At 42.5% G+C, this 16,966-nt stretch overlaps 5 protein-coding genes across 5 annotated transcripts in view; 2 read left to right on the top strand and 3 right to left on the bottom strand.

Annotated features, from left to right (window-relative positions):
• Nucleotides 1-87: 87 nt before the first annotated feature.
• On the top strand, nt 88-3,109 carry LOC6546177 (dnaJ homolog subfamily C member 2). The gene is made up of 3 exons (XM_001973542.3): nt 88-733; nt 845-990; nt 1,449-3,109. Exons 1-3 carry the CDS (start codon nt 474-476, stop codon nt 2,984-2,986), a joined length of 1,944 nt encoding a protein of 647 aa, XP_001973578.1. The 5' UTR covers nt 88-473; the 3' UTR covers nt 2,987-3,109.
• LOC6546176 (islet cell autoantigen 1) lies at nt 3,051-4,909 on the bottom strand. Its single transcript, XM_001973541.3, has 3 exons — nt 3,999-4,909; nt 3,677-3,916; nt 3,051-3,615 (listed from the first exon to the last, which is right to left on the bottom strand). Exons 1-3 carry the CDS (start codon nt 4,578-4,580, stop codon nt 3,202-3,204), a joined length of 1,236 nt encoding a protein of 411 aa, XP_001973577.1. The 5' UTR covers nt 4,581-4,909; the 3' UTR covers nt 3,051-3,201.
• A 291-nt stretch (nt 4,910-5,200) lies between these two features.
• The window catches only part of LOC6546174, a 57,570-nt gene continuing 45,804 nt past the window's right edge, over nt 5,201-16,966 (top strand). Inside the window, exon 1 of the mRNA XM_001973539.3 lies at nt 5,201-5,625. The gene's annotated coding sequence lies outside the window, so the exon portion shown is untranslated. The remainder of the gene's footprint in view (nt 5,626-16,966) is intronic.
• Nucleotides 11,816-13,000, bottom strand: LOC6546175. Its single transcript, XM_001973540.3, has one exon. The coding sequence runs from the start codon at nt 12,429-12,431 to the stop codon at nt 12,141-12,143; it is 291 nt and encodes a 96-aa protein (XP_001973576.1). The 5' UTR covers nt 12,432-13,000; the 3' UTR covers nt 11,816-12,140.
• LOC26526746 lies at nt 14,211-14,462 on the bottom strand. The gene has a single exon (XM_015158851.2). The coding sequence runs from the start codon at nt 14,460-14,462 to the stop codon at nt 14,211-14,213; it is 252 nt and encodes an 83-aa protein (XP_015014337.2).

The raw sequence follows: 16,966 nt of genomic DNA, 5'->3' as shown, positions 1-16,966 counted from the left end.
AGGCGTTTTCCTAACAACTGTATCACTCTTACTTTTTTAATGATGCTTATAACAAAATCTTCGCAGTGAAAATTATTTGTTAATGTAAATTGGGCAAGCAGTTAATTGCCTAATAAATATTTCAAAATGAACCGTTCGTTGTGGCACGGTCACACTTGGGCGCCAAGCCAATACGATAGTTGCCATTGGTGTTCAGCAATAGTAGTTGGCAACACTACCACTCGGCAATATCGATACAGTCTGCTGCAATCGATTACAGTTGTCAAAAATAGAGTTGGAAACTATCTATGTTCAATCGATTATGACATCGATGTTTCACCACCTCTAGTCGAAACACATGCGGTGCTGCGGAAAAGTGTGATTATATTAACTTGATTTCGACGATTTGAAGGCAGCGGATCGCCAAATTTAGAGTAAACGAGTGCCCACAGGAGTGGCGGTGAATGCCCATTAAGCAGCTGACCTGACCAGAGATGACGAGCGGTACGGTAGCGACGGCGGTGGAGGTGCAGCTGCCGCTCAAGGTCGTTCGCCGCAAAATCGAGCGCGTTGGCTTGGCTTACTTTGCGCAACGGCGCCAATTTCTAGCTCCCGGCGGCGTGGAGCGCAGCGAAAGCGATGAGAAGTTGGAGGGCGTTGGCGAGGAGGTGGACATCAGCTACCTGAAGTCGCTGGATCCCAAGGAGTGGAAGGACCAGGATCACTACGCCATTCTTGGCCTGGGCAAGCTCCGGTGAGTGCGGCGGCAGCACGTGGTGGTCGTTTCCATGTGTTCGGCTCAGTTCCTATCAATAATTGACGGCCTTCCCCAACTAATACTGTGTTGTCGGTTCAATCCCTTTAGATACGAAGCCAGCGAGGATGACATTCGACGGGCTTATAGACGCATGGTCCTGCTGCATCATCCCGATAAGCGGAAAGCCAAGGGCGAGGAAGTCATCCAGGACGACGACTACTTCACATGCATAACCAAAGCCTACGAGATACTAGGTGGGTGTCTGGGAGATGTCATTGCTGGGTCCTTGTGGGGATTCCTTTGGATTTGGAGTTGCCTTGCAACGCGATTGCTAAGCATACTTTGATATTAGTCTTAAGAGAATTTGCTTGAGTTATATAACATGATGATGTCCTACAATCCTGTTGATATTAATAATCAATTAAGATTTTAAAGTACCTGTACCTAACTAATTAATATTCCTTGTCGCTTTTAATTCGTTCGTTTGCTGTTGCCATAGTCTTAAGACGCAAAACTTGAAGCTTTATTTTTGTATATCTAAAAATAGGACTAATTGTTTGCTTTGAAATTCTTTATAACGAATTGCCAAATTTTCACTTTTTTTGTTTTGTTGCTATACTCACTTGTAATAATTATAAACATAATTGAACAATATAGATAGGTATTTCAGGATAACAGGAAAATTAACCTAATACTTAATCTTGCATTCCAGGCACATCCAAGCCGCGACGCAGCTTTGACTCAGTGGATCCCGAGTTTGACGACTCGCTGCCCTCTCAGAACGACATCGATAACGACTTCTTTGGCGTCCTGAACAAATTCTTCACACTTAACGGGCGCTGGAGCGAAAAGCCGCATGTCCCCGCCTTCGGGCAGGTGGACGCCAAACGCGAGGAGGTGGAGCGGTTCTACAATTTCTGGTACGATTTTAAGTCATGGCGAGAGTTCAGCTACTTGGACGAAGAGGACAAGGAGAAGGGTCAGGACCGTGACGAGCGTCGCTGGATCGAAAAGGAGAACAGGGCGGCTCGGATCAAGCGCAAGAAGGAGGAAATGTCTCGCATCAGGGCGCTCGTCGATTTGGCCTACAACAATGACAAGCGGATTCAGCGTTTCAAGCAGGAGGAGAAGGATCGCAAGGCTGCGGCCAAGCGAGCTAAAATGGACGCCGCCCAGGCCCAGAAGGCAGAAGCTGATCGTGCCATCCGTGAAGCGGCTTTGGCCAAAGAGAAGGCTGAAAAGGCCGAGCAGAAACGCATCGAGCAGATCCGCATCGAACGCGAGCAGCAAAAAAAGCTGCTTAAGAAGGAGCGCAAAACACTGCGCGACAAGGTCAAGGACTGCAAGTATTATGCCAAGAACGATAAGGATCAACTCAAGCATATGGAGGGCACGGAAAAGATTTGCGAGACTTTTAATCTGGCAGAGCTGCAAGCTCTGAATAAGGCAATGGAAACAAAAGGCCGTGAGTCGTTTGTTGCAGCCCTGCAAACAGCCGAGCAGAAAATAGCTGCCGAGTTGGAGGAGATTAACCAGACACAGACCAAGAAGATCGCCAGCACGGGCGTCACGCCAAAAGGCGTTAAGGAAGTGAAGAAGAATGAGCTTTGGAGCAATGAAAACGTGCAGTTGCTTATCAAGGCGGTTAATCTGTTTCCCGCTGGTACTGCACAGCGTTGGGATGTCATAGCCACGTTCATCAACCAACATAGTCCGGGTAACACTGTGCTGGTCAATGCCAGGGATGTGCTTAACAAAGCCAAGGCGCTCCAGAACACAGATCATTCGAAGAGCTCCCTGAAGACCCAAGCCAACGATGCGGCATTTGCCAGCTTTGAGAAGTCCAAGAAAGATGTTCAGACCTGTAATGATATAACCCTAGGCGAGGAGACGACTGCACAGGCGAGCAAGGAAAACGTGAAACAGAACGGAGTAGATCATAAGTCGAACAATCAGTCGGCCAAGCAGAATGGAACGGCAACAGCTCCTGCTCCAGTAGCCCCCGCAGCAGCAGCCCCAGCTCAGGCCACAAATGGGTCAGGCGGTGGTGCTGCCTCCAAGACCTGGACCAAGGAGGAGCAAGCCCTGCTCGAACAAGCCATTAAAACCTATCCAACGACGACACCCGATCGCTGGGATTGCATCGCTGCCTGCATACCGAATCGCAGTAAAAAGGATTGCTTGCGTCGCGTCAAGGAGCTGGTCGAGCTGGTTAACTCCAAGAAGGAGGCACAGGCGGCGGTCAAATGAGTGGGGCTCCTGCCCCACTTCCCACTTTCCCTGCCACTCGTCCGCCTCATCCACTTCTAGCTGCTGTGTCCCATATAAATTTTATTTAAATAAAAAATAAAAAGTTTTTGAACGTTTAGCGAAAAGTTACATCCAAAGTATCTCCATTTTGACTAGCTAGTTTCCACAGGTATACGCAGATCCATAAATATAATCTGTACGGGAGGGTAGTCTGCTCAGGTCTGCTCGGTCACACTGCGCCCGCCGCTCAATTTCAAATCGAAGGCTTGCATATTGGCTAACGGATCCAAGTCGGCGAAAAGATCCAGCCAGGGATTGTTGGTGGACTGCGATTTGCTGGGAGCCGCGGTGGCGCCACCTCCACTTGCCTTGGATTCCATGGCTACTTGGCTCGGTACGGGTTGCTGATTCTGCTGGCTAAACAAGCGCGACCATAGCTTGTTACTGCTATTTTGGGCAGGTATTTCTTCATCCAACGGCGCATCAATAAGCGGGCTGTCCTCCAGCTGCTTGGAAAGCTCAATTAGCAAGGATTCATTGTCGCCGCAGGCAGTGGCAGGTGCACTTGGTTTTTCCTCTTCAGATTCCTTTGCTTGCGGCTGGGTTTCCAGCTTATCCTGGTAGTCGTTCTGTAAGGAAATGCCCTTTTAGTATGAATTCTTGAATGAATGTTCATGGATATGAAGTTACAGCAAAGAATAACGACTGGTCCTTATCCACAGCTTCGATTGGCGGAACTTCCTCGGTGGATCCTTCATTTTGGGACAGTTCCTTTAGCACACAGAAGTCGTACTTGGGCTTTATAATCAAGGCCTTGGATATGGTCTGGAATGTGGAGGCGGCCTTTTGGGCAAAGTTCTTTAACTCCGTGACGTAGGCCACCAGAGCATGGGAATACATGTTGCAGCGGGCAGCTGCTAGTAAATCAATCTGGAAAGGATTAATGGTAATTAAATTATATAACATTGGATATACACTGATGCAAATGTAAGTCCTTGAGAACCACCCTCACCTTCTGAATGGAATCCATTGAATAGCCATCGAAATTATGCTTGGCCACCCGCACGTGGGCCTGCGCCGTGCGAAACTTGTCCAGACCCTTGCCCGTGTCGGGATCCAGTTCCTGGCTTGCGGACTTCATCCACGAGAGAGCGGCGCGGTATTCCGTGCGCTCCTTCTCCATCGTCTGGAGGGTCTGCTCCGTGTCCTTAACCGCCCGGCAGCGAAACACATCGACTTCGTGCTGGAGCCGCAGGAGCGGTACCCGCACGCACATCCTCTGCTGTCCAGCGAAGGATACGGCCTTGGCCGTGTGGGCGATACTTCCGCCCGTGGTTCTGCTCCGCTTTCCCGCCTCCTTGAGGAACCTGCCGAACACGCACTCCTCCTGCGACAGGATGCATAGGCGCTCCTGGTATTGGTCAATAATTTTGCACAGGTTCAAGCTGGTGTCCGATATCGATTTGAACACCTCGATCTTGGAATCCAGCTCCGCGTCCGAGGATATTACGTGCTTGTCCTCCTTCGTTCCGAGCTTGCGCTGCACCACCTTCTTGGTGATCCAGAACTGGTGCTGAACCTCCGACTTGAGCATATTTTCGCCGTTTTCCGTTCCAGTTTTCAGCTACGGATGATTTTTCGCCACTGGGTGGTTGTTTAGGGGGGCGGTTGGGTGGTGGGGTGGTGCTGTCTCGTTATTTTCCACTGTCTATCGCCTTTCGATTTTAACCGGAGCTTTGCAGCACTGACAACTGCGCAGTATTTTAGGGTCACACTAAAGTCCTTCAATCAGGGATTTTAAGGGTTTAAGTTAAATAATAATTGATAGAAGTTTGTTGTGTTGTTTATATATAACAAATTCGCATATAACATTTGACGCCAATATTTTCGATAATCCATAAAATCCACAAAGTACGTGCTTATATGATATAATACATTTTGTGTAAGCTCCCATATAATCCCTTTTCAACAATTGTAAGGAATAAAAAAGTAAAATTCTATTAGCAAAAAAATTCTATTATTCAGTTTCGTTGAACAATAACGGTACAATTGTAGTTTGGCGCTGAGCCACTAATTTCAGTATATTTTCGGTATATAAAAGTGCTCGCTACAAAGTACAGTCACACTCTGTTAGCCAACATAACTAATTCTGATGCAACGCTGCAACTTAAAATAATGCGGGCACAACAAGTTCGAAGCGAACTGTCTGCGTCAAACGAAGCTGGCAGAGGAAATGCTGTGTGGGAAAAGTGAAGTTCAGATATAGTATCTCGTTCGCGATTCAGATCGTCTTTGGACTTCGCAGCGCACGAGACGAGACTCTATAATTCTCATTCCGTACGAGAACACGAGTCGCGTTTTTGGTTTTTGGCCCTCGCTTTTCTCCAATCGAACCATCCAATATTTATATTTACGCAAGTGCTTTTCGTTCGCGTCGCGAGTTTAGTTTTCCTCGTTTGTTTACCTCTGATTATCGCGGTGTGTGTTTGTTTGGATCCTATGTAAATGCATGTGTGTGTGTTAGCCGGTGGCTTAACTTCGAGTTTTGAGTTTTCCATTTCAGAGACTGCAATATTGCAATTGCAAAATTGAAAGCGACACATATTTTTTGTATGCGACATTGCTAATTCGCTGGACAGGTATGTATGTAAAAATGTGTACATGTGTATTTATGAGATACAGTTACTTTTTGATGCTGCATACACACACACACACACGTTCACGCACAAGAAGAAAGTGAAGAAGTGTGTGCAAAGCTCAGTAGTTTTCTTCGCAATAAGAAAAAACGGGTTGTGAGGTGGAGTTTTTGCCACCTGCATGTGGGTGTGTGCATGTTTTGAACCTAAAAGTGTATGTGTGTGTGTGATCTGGCTCAATTGATTAAGGCGAAAAGAAAGATAATGCACTTTAAGACACACTTAAACAACAACATCAACAGCTCGAGACTTCTATTATTTGGGGTCCCAAAAAATACACTTCCAAAAATAAGACATTTCTCGAAAGAAGTCTATCAGCTCGACATTTCTTGGATAGGGATTTTTTTCTCTTTTTTTAATATTATAAAAGTATAACAGATGTTTAGATTAGAACATGTTTCCTCTTTTTTATTCGTTTATACATATATACACAAATTAACTTTTAAAATATATTCATGTTTTTTATATACAAGGCTTTTCATATGCATACAACATTTCAAGAGAGAAATTTGTTAGTGTTGAAAATCTTTTTAAAAATACACCTTCTATTTTAAGCTGGCTTACGTTTAAAATTTCAAGTGCATCCCCACAATGACTGGCTTAAGAGCATTAAATAAGTATTTAGCTAATTTAAAACCAGTTTGGCAAATATCAACTTTGGGTGATCCCTATTTTCTTCATTGTGTACTGAAGATCTGCGGCCGATGGTGCAATTAGGTTCGGTTGCGGCCACTGAGCACAACAAAAAAGGCAAACAAAAAAGCCAGCAGCTACAATGAAATCATCGAAATAAAAAAAAACAAAGGCAGCCAAAAGAACTGGAAGTTGAGGGAAAAAGGTCACGGCACTTGCTGCTTGCTAAGCTTTTTAATGGGCCGCCTTGGGCTGAGCAAACAGCAACAACAAACCAACAATGGTTTAATGCAAGCGAGCACCTTGTTAGCCCAGTATGCCCCTCTCGCTCACACATCTTCTATCTCGCTTCCTCTTGTCGGCGGTTAAAAGATGTCACTGCATCTGCAACCTGACACAGTGTTTATTGTCATCGGGCGGCATTAATCATTAATATTCGAAATCAGAACAGCTCCAAGCTGTCTGTCTCATTCTTCAAGCATCGCCTGCTCCCCCGCTAATATACCCCTCCTTGTCACTCATCGTGGACAGGCCGCAACAAGAAAATGAAACTACGGGTTAACTTCTTTAAGAAGAACGTAGCTAGGGTGCTAATCATTTTCAAGGAAATACTTATAACACGTATTCGACAACATTGCCCATAACATGACGTAACTAATAGACGCAAGGAAATATTAAAATATAAAATTACAATAACAATTTTAACAAATGAAAAAGGAAATGCCAAATGCGGAAATCTGCTTATTCCTGCTATATTCAGTGCTTCATTTATAAAGTATTTTTAAAGATCGGCCAATGTTGTTGAACTTGCTTTTAAAGGAGTACGAGCTTAGTATTTCTTCACTAAAAGAAATTCAAACAATATATTAACGAACTTTAATTAATTTGGTTTTTTCAAAGCCACAAACATGAGTGGTAGTTGATACAAATAAGTCAAACTGAACTTGATTCGCTTTTTACGACACCATGTAACTAGTTTGAAATGTAGTGGACATTCCATAACCGATCATTAAAACAGAAATATTTTGAAAAGCATATCACTTTATATAGGTACCATACAAAATCCATAAATATATTGTAATACAAATTTCGAATTAGTTGCACATTTACTTGTTTGGATATTTTTCAAAATATAATCTAATGTCTACAAAGGTGATATAATTTGTTCAAGCTTTTACTGCACTTCCAATAAGTTCGTCGTCTAATGTTCTTTCTAGGGATGTTTTACTGTCTCAGAGTTTTCCGTTTCAGTTTCCTTTGCATATTTTCTCACAGTTCCAGCGGTGCAGAAAAAAAGTGCAAATTTCTTGCAAATACCTGCACATACATAATTTTTTACCCGTTGCTGTGGCCTTTTTGCAAAATTTGTATCGAGTTACTTTGGTCGCTGCTCTCATTTGCATGCTGCGATATTGTTGTTGCTGCTCTGGTTGCTGTTTTCTCACTGATTATTTCTTGTGTCGCTGCCGCTTGGCGTTGCTGCAACTAAATTGGCCTTAATTGGTTGCCTTTTTGTTGCCAATTTTGTTGTTAGCCCGCTTCACTTCGGTTGCAGTTTGCTGTTGCAGCCGCTGTGACCATATTTCTGTTGTCTTGTTGGCCTGCTGCACAGTTGTTGCTCTCTTATCGGTCGTTGCCGGCCGGCTGGAAGCACTTTGGCCACTTGTGGCATGCAGCCGAGTTTAATTTTTTTTATTTGCCGCTGCTGCCGTCTTGTTGCGATGCCCTTTTTGGCCGGGTCTAATTGCTGCGGAATTGGCTTCGTTTGGGGAAAGAGGAAACCTCTGGAAAATCCCATAACAGTATCAGGAGCTGGTGGGAAAATGTATCTCAAAGATTTTGTTCAGTAGTGTAACAAACATTACAAAAAGATCTTAAAATAACACATCACTTAGTTGAAGTCTTTTACAAATATCCTACATACTTCTGTTTTCAAGTCGAGCATTGATTGTAATTATAGAAAGCATCACCCATATTTTCAAAGAATTAATCTTAATGGTCTTCCAGGAAAATGATTCTAGGTGGGAGCTAATGAACTGGCTAGTGAACTAATGTTTTTTATATTTTTTCCTTCCCATAGCGAGAGCATTAACCGTTCGACGTGTTATATGGCTAATGTGTTATTTCCCAATTTTATTTGTTTTGCCTGTCTGCTCGCGTTTTTCAGTTTTTTAGCTGCCTGCATTTTTAATACGCTTGCTTGGCTTATTTGATTTAATTAGCCAGGTAGTCGGGCAGCAGCCGCTGAGCTGGGTTTTCATTATTGTTTGCAAATTGTGGGAAAAAATGAACGGATTCCCCGCCGCTTCCCCTCCAGCCAAATGCTGTTTTATATAGTTTTATAGTCGCAAAAGTTTTTTGGCGGCGATTATGCAATCGAAGCTCTGGAACTAGCCAATAAATCAAAATGCCATTCTCAAGACTGTGGTGGCTGCTGCAAGTGCCACATGCGGCATTAAAAACAACAACAACAATGAGCTGGATCCCAGTATTCAGAGCATGTCAATGTGGGCCTCCGGTAATGTTACCCTAACTCCCCCTGTTTCCGCCACAGTTGCCCTCTTAAAAACCTACACATTTTTAATACCACTGGGAAAAATGAAATAGAAAAATAAAATAGGTTTTGGAATAACAGCACTAGTAATCCAATAATTCTGGCTTCCTAAACAGAAGTATCTACTTTGTCAAGTAATCCTAATGAAAAAGTTCTATATTTTCGGTCATAAGCTAGATTGATAAAATTATCCTACAGTTATGAGATTCATTTTAAAACACCTATGTATCTTTACAGTTAAGGATTTTATAGATATGTATGTTAATTCTTAAGCAGATACAATCTGTAAAGAAAAAGAATTTTGATTCCTTTATGTGTTGTTTTCTTTCTATAACTTTCCATTTGTACAATTAAAATGTTTATAGTTTCAGTTGTCAAGCTTTCTGGACTAAACTTTAATATTAATACTAAAAGCAATATACAAACACATATTTATTTCTGTGTACGACATTTACCGTTTCGGCAAGGTCTGCCGGCCAGCTGCCAGTTGGTCTCGATCTCCCAGATTCTTGCCACTTGCCACGAATCGGAATGTGCCACATGTGCCACCCATTGCACAATCGCAGAATGTGCGACTGTCCTGCGCCCCGCTGTCAATAAGCCAACAAAGAGCTAGTTTATTGAGTCGTCCGAGTTGACGCCGGTTCTGGGCTCTGCACTCAGTTAACCCAACCTGTCATGCCCACGCGTCGAGGCCAAGTGGCCCGGGCCCAAAATGCATCCGAGTGGCCACTCATTCGGTTTGTCATACTATACCCATGCCCATTTAATGTGCTGCATGTGGGCACTCGGAGGGAAAGTGTTCGCCAAGGTGTAAGATACGAAAGGGGTATCAGTTAACCCCTTTGAGTCACGCCAATTGTTCCGAAAGTTCTGCAAGTCCGTCAATTTTACTGTAAAACTGGAAATATTTAAAGCCTTTATCATTTTGTAGGTTCAATACAGATTGATGTTAATTTAAGTCAAAATTGGCATTTATTCTTGCTAATAACCTTTGACTGCAACAAGGTTCTATATTTATAGATCCATCAAGTCAATTCCTTGCACCAGCTTAAGTCGTGAGATACAATCTTAGTTTAAGCAAAAGAGAAAGCCATGGTCGAGTTCCTCGACTATAAGATACCCGTTACTCAGCTAGTGGGAGTGCGAACGAGAAAGAACAATTTTTCAGCATATCGATAGAAATTGGAAAGACAAATAATAAAATCAAAAAAATATCAAAGCATTTTCCAAAAGTGTGGGCGTGGCAGTTTTGGGCAGTTTGTGGGCGTGTAACAACAAACTTTCGCTGCGTCTATGTCTTTGGATTATGCATCACATGCAGATTATGTGGACTGAATCGGCTATTATCCTGATCAAGAATATATATATTTTATACAAAGTCTTTTCACCGAATCGAGTATACTATTTTACACTACGAGAAGCGGGTATTAAAAAAATTGTAAAGGTGCTAAATTATCATCAAAATATATATTAGCCAATGTTTATTTAGGGAACAGAATTTTAGCGAAACAAATAACTTCAGGATGTTTGTTTTTGAATATTGAAAGTAGAATTCAAAACTGCTGGTAAAAATAAATGTAGCTCACCTCAACCCAAATGATTAAAAAATAATAATTGGTTAATTTGTTCAATCATCTTAAAAGCACCATGATATCTTTATGTTTTGAAAGCTTTAATCTATCATTAAGCACTTTGTTTGACATTATGAATCTCTCCTTCTTGTTGTCATGGGTAATTCCATGGTCGAGCAAATTATCCCGTCGTTTCGCGCCAACGTTTTGCAAGCGATTTGTTGATAAAGTGTAGATTTGAATTCGAGTTCTGGGTGGGAAGTGTGTGGGGTTGGTCGGAGCAGATGGGGGCAACAACCCATGGGCTGATGACCCAATTGGCCAGCCCACCAATACCACTTAAAAACAGCCTCGAATTCAGATGCGCTTTTAGAAGCCTCCTACATGGAAGTTTCCAACTCGAGTTGCGCCTGATCGACTGACCCACAAAAGCCTTTGGGCGGTGGGGAAAAGAATGGGGGGAAAATGGACTTAAATATAGTTATCAGGCTTTAAGAGGCAGCCACTGCCGCCTGAGCAAATTTATTGATTCTCATTGAGCAGCTTTCTATACTTTCCCGCTCGCACTGTCAGGGGAAAAATCGCCAGCGATTTGTTTATTGCGGAAGAAGTGAAAAGTGCGCGGTCTTAATGCTCGTGCAAATTAATTTGTCTTAGACATTTCAAAGGCATCTCGCGGATGCGTATCTTGCGGTTTTTGTGGTCACTGGGATATTTACATTTCGTACCATATCGATTTGTCTGGCTAGATATCCGATGATGAGTGGGCTTAAAAGCGCGATCTTTTTCTCTCCTTTTGGCCACAAAGTGCGTTTTAATTAACCTACGAGCCGACCTGGCCAATTACTTTCTGCCCGCTTCTGCTTTTTTCTGTTTGTTGCGAGGATTCGCAGTGACTTTCACTTTCTCGCCCGGCGTGGTGCGGCTGCGTCGGGCTTAGGGGAATCGGAGGGTTAATGAGGATGCCACATTGCTGCACATTTCGTGCCGCTTCATTGTGATTATCTTGTTGAAGAGATTCAAACTGTGGCAGCCGCTTTCATGTAATTTATTTGTTTATTGTTTTGGCCAGGGCCAGGCCAGAAACACACACATTGGCGCACTAACACACACATTGCACATCCGACTAGACTGCACATTATCCACTATATACTATACACCCACTCCAGGAGGCCACCAACATGAAGCATCAGCTTTGAATGGGCGGCCCGCGTGATTCGTGAGTGGAATCTCTTATGGATCCTAAACCTTTTATTAGCTGGGTGGTTTTAAATCTGAAATCCCATATGCTATCCCATATGACAACTTGGTTTTGCAAACGGGTATTCCATACACCAACTTAATGGATTTGTTGTTCCTTGGAGAAAAGTTCTTATCAAGAATGATGTATTTCGTTGTACCAAATCAATAATCTAAAATGCGACTACAAAATTATATTTCCCATTTCTTTACGTATTTTAAATTTGTTTCTAATATTATTTCGACTTTAATGACTTTCAGCTCAGACCTTCGATCTCGTGATCACGCGGCCATCTTCAGGAAGCACAAAAGTCCGTTGCTGCTACACTTGCACTTGCCATTTGCTACTTGTGCCGCTGCTCTTGTTGTTGCTGCTGCCTTGTTTACCTATCGTCTTGTTTTGAGGGGAATCGCTCACAGTCGTCCGTCCGTCCGCTGCCTGTCCGCCAGTCCGCCCATCAGTTCGGTTGGTCCGCTTGTCGCTCCGTTAGCTCGTTAGAGCCAAAGATGAACAAGTTTTTCCCCAACTGGCACTCTAGACTTATTTCTTCATGAAGCCAGGAAGCCAGCGATTTCTCATCTTTGTTGCTCTTGTTGCTAATGTTGCTGTTGATGTTGATGTTGATGTTGCAGTTAGTGCTTTCCCTTGATGCAGAGCCACCCCCAACCTCTGGCCCCGTGGAAAACCACACAGCACTCATGCGAGGCGGCTTAATTAGCTCCATGGGCTTCTCTGGCCTCCCTGGCATCTGGGCTTTGGCATCTTGGGATCGGAATTGTTTCGCTTTCGTTCTCACATCCCGCCTCGCAAATGCTATTTTTCCGAGTGAGTGCGCTTTTCCAACTGGCGTTTTTCGCACACCAATTTCTCACTTGATCAAAAGAAAGTTCCTGCCGATTGGGTCCTCAAATTTTCACTCAGCACGCAGGGTAACGAAAAAAACAAACGCGACGCAGTGAAAGAGCTAAGTGCATTTCCTGGAAATAACGTTTCCTCTGCCGCAGCCAGCAGAAAAGCCAGTTCAGTTTTCCACACTTTTCCGCACTTTGGCGGCTCTTAACTTGTTTTGGGTTTCGGTGGCTCTGTTTTGGGATAGAAGCTCAATGGTTCTTTGTTTTCTGTCGGCGAAACCTTTGAGGATTAAATGTTTGGATCGGCATGACGCGTTCTTGTCCTTAAATTACATATAATATATATTAAACATCTTTTCCTTGTTCACAATTTTAATAAAAACTGATTTAGGCATTTTGAAGGGCTTGGTTTTTGTACTTCTAATTTTGTTAGTCTAAATGATAACTACACAAAAAATGACAGTAAATGAAAAGGAAATTGATGTAGCTCACTGCAGTTCGAATCTAAAAAAATCTAGAGCAAAGAATGCAAGAAATAAAAATTAAGTTTATTGCGATCGAAAAATGAGGATTTCTTTGAACGTTTTATGACTGACAACATGTCTTCATTAAGCTCGTTAACATAAAAAAAACTAAACCTCTTAACTTTTCAAATTAAAGTAACGATGTTATGCTGTATTTTAGTAGCTTCATATACGAAGTCAGCAGATCAAATTTCCATTCATATTAGACTAATAAACTATATTAAAAAAGCAAAAATCGAAGTCATCTTCTGTTTGAATGCGTTTTCCTCTCCACTTGGCTGCATCTTTCAGTTGGCAACCATCTCCAGTTGAGTCATGCGATCCGCCAGAGAAACACAAGAACGGGCCGGAGAACCCGATCCGCAGAAGTGGAGTTGGGTTTGAGATTTGGCCAAGAGAGTCAAGTTTAGTTACGCGGCCACTAAGCAGAGCCAAACTCGATTTCAGTTGGATTTTTTTCTAGTCCCTCCTTCTTCTCCGCGATTTTTCTTCGTTTTCGTTTGTTTTCGGTGCCACATTCCCTGCTCGTTGGCCTGGTCGCTTCTCACATGATTAAGCCAGATTGCTTTCAGCTGGCAGCCGGATCGGAGTCTTCGCTGAAAATCTACAAATCTGCAAAGACTCGGCCAGTTTCTGCAGTCTGCAGTTGTTTGCCTATTTATAGCTGGGCGCTTTGGACTTTGAACAGATCTTCTATCCGATGACGCAGCGTCTTTGGTCTTACAGGGGAAAAATGGATCCTAAGAATATTTGAATAGTATAGAGTAAACTCAAAAAAACAGCAAAAATAGTTATAAGCAATTTTTTAATTTCTGAGGTAAAACAGTCATTCCTTTGATTCAATATAGAAAAATAATTATGTTAAAGCTGGTATTCTTAGTTTTAAAAGTACAAACTATATTTTAGTGTTACATTCAGATAGCTAGAATAATTACCAATTATTTACTAATAATATAAACTTTATTCTGACTTGTGTTCCCGCCAAAAAATGTTCAAATATGTTAAAAATTGGTTATTCTGTTAAGATATTTAAAAAATGTTTTGATTAGGAAACTACCTATAAATGATTTGACATTATACCAACTCACCTAGGCCAATTTAAAGAGATGTAATACGTTTATTTATGTGCTGTGACTTGTGCTACGATTTACATCATAGCCATCCAGCGGGGAAAATGCTTACATACTCGATGTGGTTTCCTCGTGTGGAGTTCAAGCCCCGAGAGGTCGTAGAAATCGCAGAGTCCATTGCGAAATCTTTAGCGCACTTGAGATCTGCGTTCTTATGGGGCGGAGAGGCATCCATTGACTTCTTCTGCTGCCGCGAAGACCGTTGCAAAATGCAAATATCAACAAATGAGCAAATCGTTTCGTTATTTGTTTGACAGCAACACAAACGTTGCATCAAAGTGGGTAAACAAAGGCCAGATATGCCGATGGAGATGATGAGATGGAGGTTGGAGGCTGGAGGCTGGAGGCTGGAAATGGAAAATATAAGAGACGATGTTACCTTGGATGCCCCGCCGTTTGCCTGATGAGCGGTTGACCCAGTCGAGTGGTTTTGGGCCAGCAAACGCATTCTATCTGAGACTTCGAATCGGACTTGGCTTCAATTGACGCTAATTGCTAATTGCATAATAAGTCATTCCTGCTCGGGCTTCCGCATAGGGCCATCTGCCTGGCGGAATGCAAATCCCTCGCAGATCTTTAATTAAACTCATCACAAACACTTTGCGAGTGCCAAAGGAGGCGTTCGTATTATGAGCGCCGTGGATTACTCATACGCCCCATCGTCCACACCAGGCCACGCCCCCCATGCGCGAATCAATGGCAACGCCCCCTGACTTTCGTGGTCTTTTCCCTGCGTCATGGCTCACATGAGTCGGAAAAACTCACTCGCAAGGAGGCCAGCTTAAGTGCAGAGATATTTATGGCCCAGCATTGATTTCTGCCATTCGATTCTGTTGTTAACTGTGTTCTGTGCGATTGAACAGTCGATTGGGCGGGGAAAACGTAATTTAAAGCAACAAACCCTCTATATAATCGGAAAATGATATAAATTGCTTTATTACAATTGCACTTTTTTTAATTTTTCTGTTGTATTTTATATTACCTATAAAAACAAAATAACATTTGAGATTCAATAAAAGCAGAATCTTCAGAATTTTTAATATGTAAATCAAAGTTCTGATGCAGTTCCCTGAAAACTGCTTGACAAAAATACACTTTTTCTCGTACTTCATTTAATGTTCTTCCTTTGGTTTTGCTTTGACTAGCTTACAAAAGGCCAAGATGCCAATTCCATATTCAAATGTAATTCCGAATAGTGCACGATGAGTGTATTTCTGTCTAGCGTTCGCTTTTCATGGCTTGATAATTTTCACTTTAAGAGAGTGGCAAGGGAATCGGAAAACCTTTTCAAGTTCATGGCTAGAAGCGTCGAACAGCGGAATACAAACGACGCCCAATTTTTGTGTTAGCCAAATTACTATTATTTGCCGCAACACAAACTAGCGAACACACATAGATACAAAAGTAGAGGCACACATGCAAAACAAGCACACAAACGCGTATGTAAACGCATACATAGATACAGCCTTGTCTGTCTGGCTTTTCGCCTTGGCTCTAAAATTTTTGGCCCTGCAAACGTGGCTGAATGACTTAATGTCCTTTTTGGCAGCCACACCCCAAAATCTCACCCCGCAAACCCAGTGCAGTTGTTGTCTAGACTGCGGCAAACGAACTTTATTTGGTTTTTCTATTCTCTTTTTTCATTCTCTACTTTTCATTCTCCATTCTAATTACAATATTTCCCATTTATTTCACTATTTTTGGCGAAAAGTGAGTTTTTAGCAGGTGGTTTCGCCTTGGTTTAGACCAGAAGCTTAAGGACCTTCCCCCAATTCAATTTATAATGCCGCGACATTTTGCACTTGCTACGGCTTCAAGTTTGCGTGACTCTACGTCTTTGCAACAGGAAAAACAACAAAAAAAATTAGCGAAATGATAAAATTTTTCCTTCGCTTTTATTTCACTTTTAATTCAAATCGGATTTTGGCATTACCTTGGCGGGGTCTCTCTTTGTTTTGGCTAAGCTCATGGAAAATGGCAGTTGGAGGGGTTCAATGGAGTTCAGTTTTTGATATTTGCGTGCCTGGCCACAAAAAGTTTTAATGCTGCACACAACGATGCGCATTGCCGATAAGGTTGCTCTCCCTCTATTCAAAGTAAGTAAAATAAAAAGGGTTTCGCATTGCATAACACCATCAATCTTTTGACCAGGCCAAAAGCAAGGAGGATAGGCTATGCTCTGCCGCAGGCCATATATCATTCACAGTGTCTGCCTGGCTTAACAACATGCAACTCCGAACTGCAAACGGCAAACCGGCAAACACAGCAATTAAAGCCAATGAATTGACAAGAAACTGCGGCCCAGGCTAAAAATCTGCCAAACAATTGTTATCTACCAGCGCACAGAGACAATTGCCGCCTTTGTCTTTTGGCCAAATTCAGGGTGAGGCCGCCAGCGAAATGTTGGCCAAATTGTGGGGTACTTTTCTGCAATGATTCGCGAGTATTTTTAAATAGTAAAAAATACAATTTGCATATTACCTTAGAAAGATAAATGCATGGAATGTTACACTTGACTGCTCGTACAAAACAATGAGTGATACTTCGGGCTGGGGTTTCTCTCCAATCCATTTTTCCTAACAATCAGTGCCTATTTATGAAATATCTTTAAGGTGCAAATAAAACAAGCATACGTAAGCCGCATTTGTGCCTTTAGGCCTAAATTGATATTTCAAAAAAGGCATAAAGCATATCCGGCTCTCAAAAACAGTTTCTTTTGCCCAACTTTAAATATATTCGCCTCTGATTGAAGACTAAGGAAGAACAACAAAATATATA

This window comes from Drosophila erecta, unplaced genomic scaffold (assembly GCF_003286155.1).
Source record: "Drosophila erecta strain 14021-0224.00,06,07 unplaced genomic scaffold, DereRS2 tig00000021-arrow-pilon, whole genome shotgun sequence".
NCBI classification, from domain to species: Eukaryota; Metazoa; Arthropoda; class Insecta; order Diptera; family Drosophilidae; genus Drosophila; species Drosophila erecta.
This window is presented reverse-complemented; position numbering and strand designations above follow the sequence as displayed.

Excerpts from the sequence above, each read along its gene's own strand:
- LOC26526746 (XM_015158851.2), bottom strand. The coding sequence starts at position 14,462 with ATGCAACGTTTGTGTTGCTGTCAAACAAATAACGAAACGATTTGCTCA.
- LOC6546175 (XM_001973540.3), bottom strand. The coding sequence starts at position 12,431 with ATGCCAGGGAGGCCAGAGAAGCCCATGGAGCTAATTAAGCCGCCTCGC.
- LOC6546176 (XM_001973541.3), bottom strand. The coding sequence starts at position 4,580 with ATGCTCAAGTCGGAGGTTCAGCACCAGTTCTGGATCACCAAGAAGGTG. Across the intron at positions 3,917-3,998 it reads CAATGGATTCCATTCAGAAG|ATTGATTTACTAGCAGCTGC; the intron begins GTGAGGGTGGTT and ends AATCCTTTCCAG. Across the intron at positions 3,616-3,676 it reads ACCAGTCGTTATTCTTTGCT|AACGACTACCAGGATAAGCT; the intron begins GTAACTTCATAT and ends ATTTCCTTACAG.
- LOC6546177 (XM_001973542.3), top strand. The coding sequence starts at position 474 with ATGACGAGCGGTACGGTAGCGACGGCGGTGGAGGTGCAGCTGCCGCTC. Across the intron at positions 734-844 it reads CTTGGCCTGGGCAAGCTCCG|ATACGAAGCCAGCGAGGATG; the intron begins GTGAGTGCGGCG and ends CAATCCCTTTAG. Across the intron at positions 991-1,448 it reads CAAAGCCTACGAGATACTAG|GCACATCCAAGCCGCGACGC; the intron begins GTGGGTGTCTGG and ends CTTGCATTCCAG.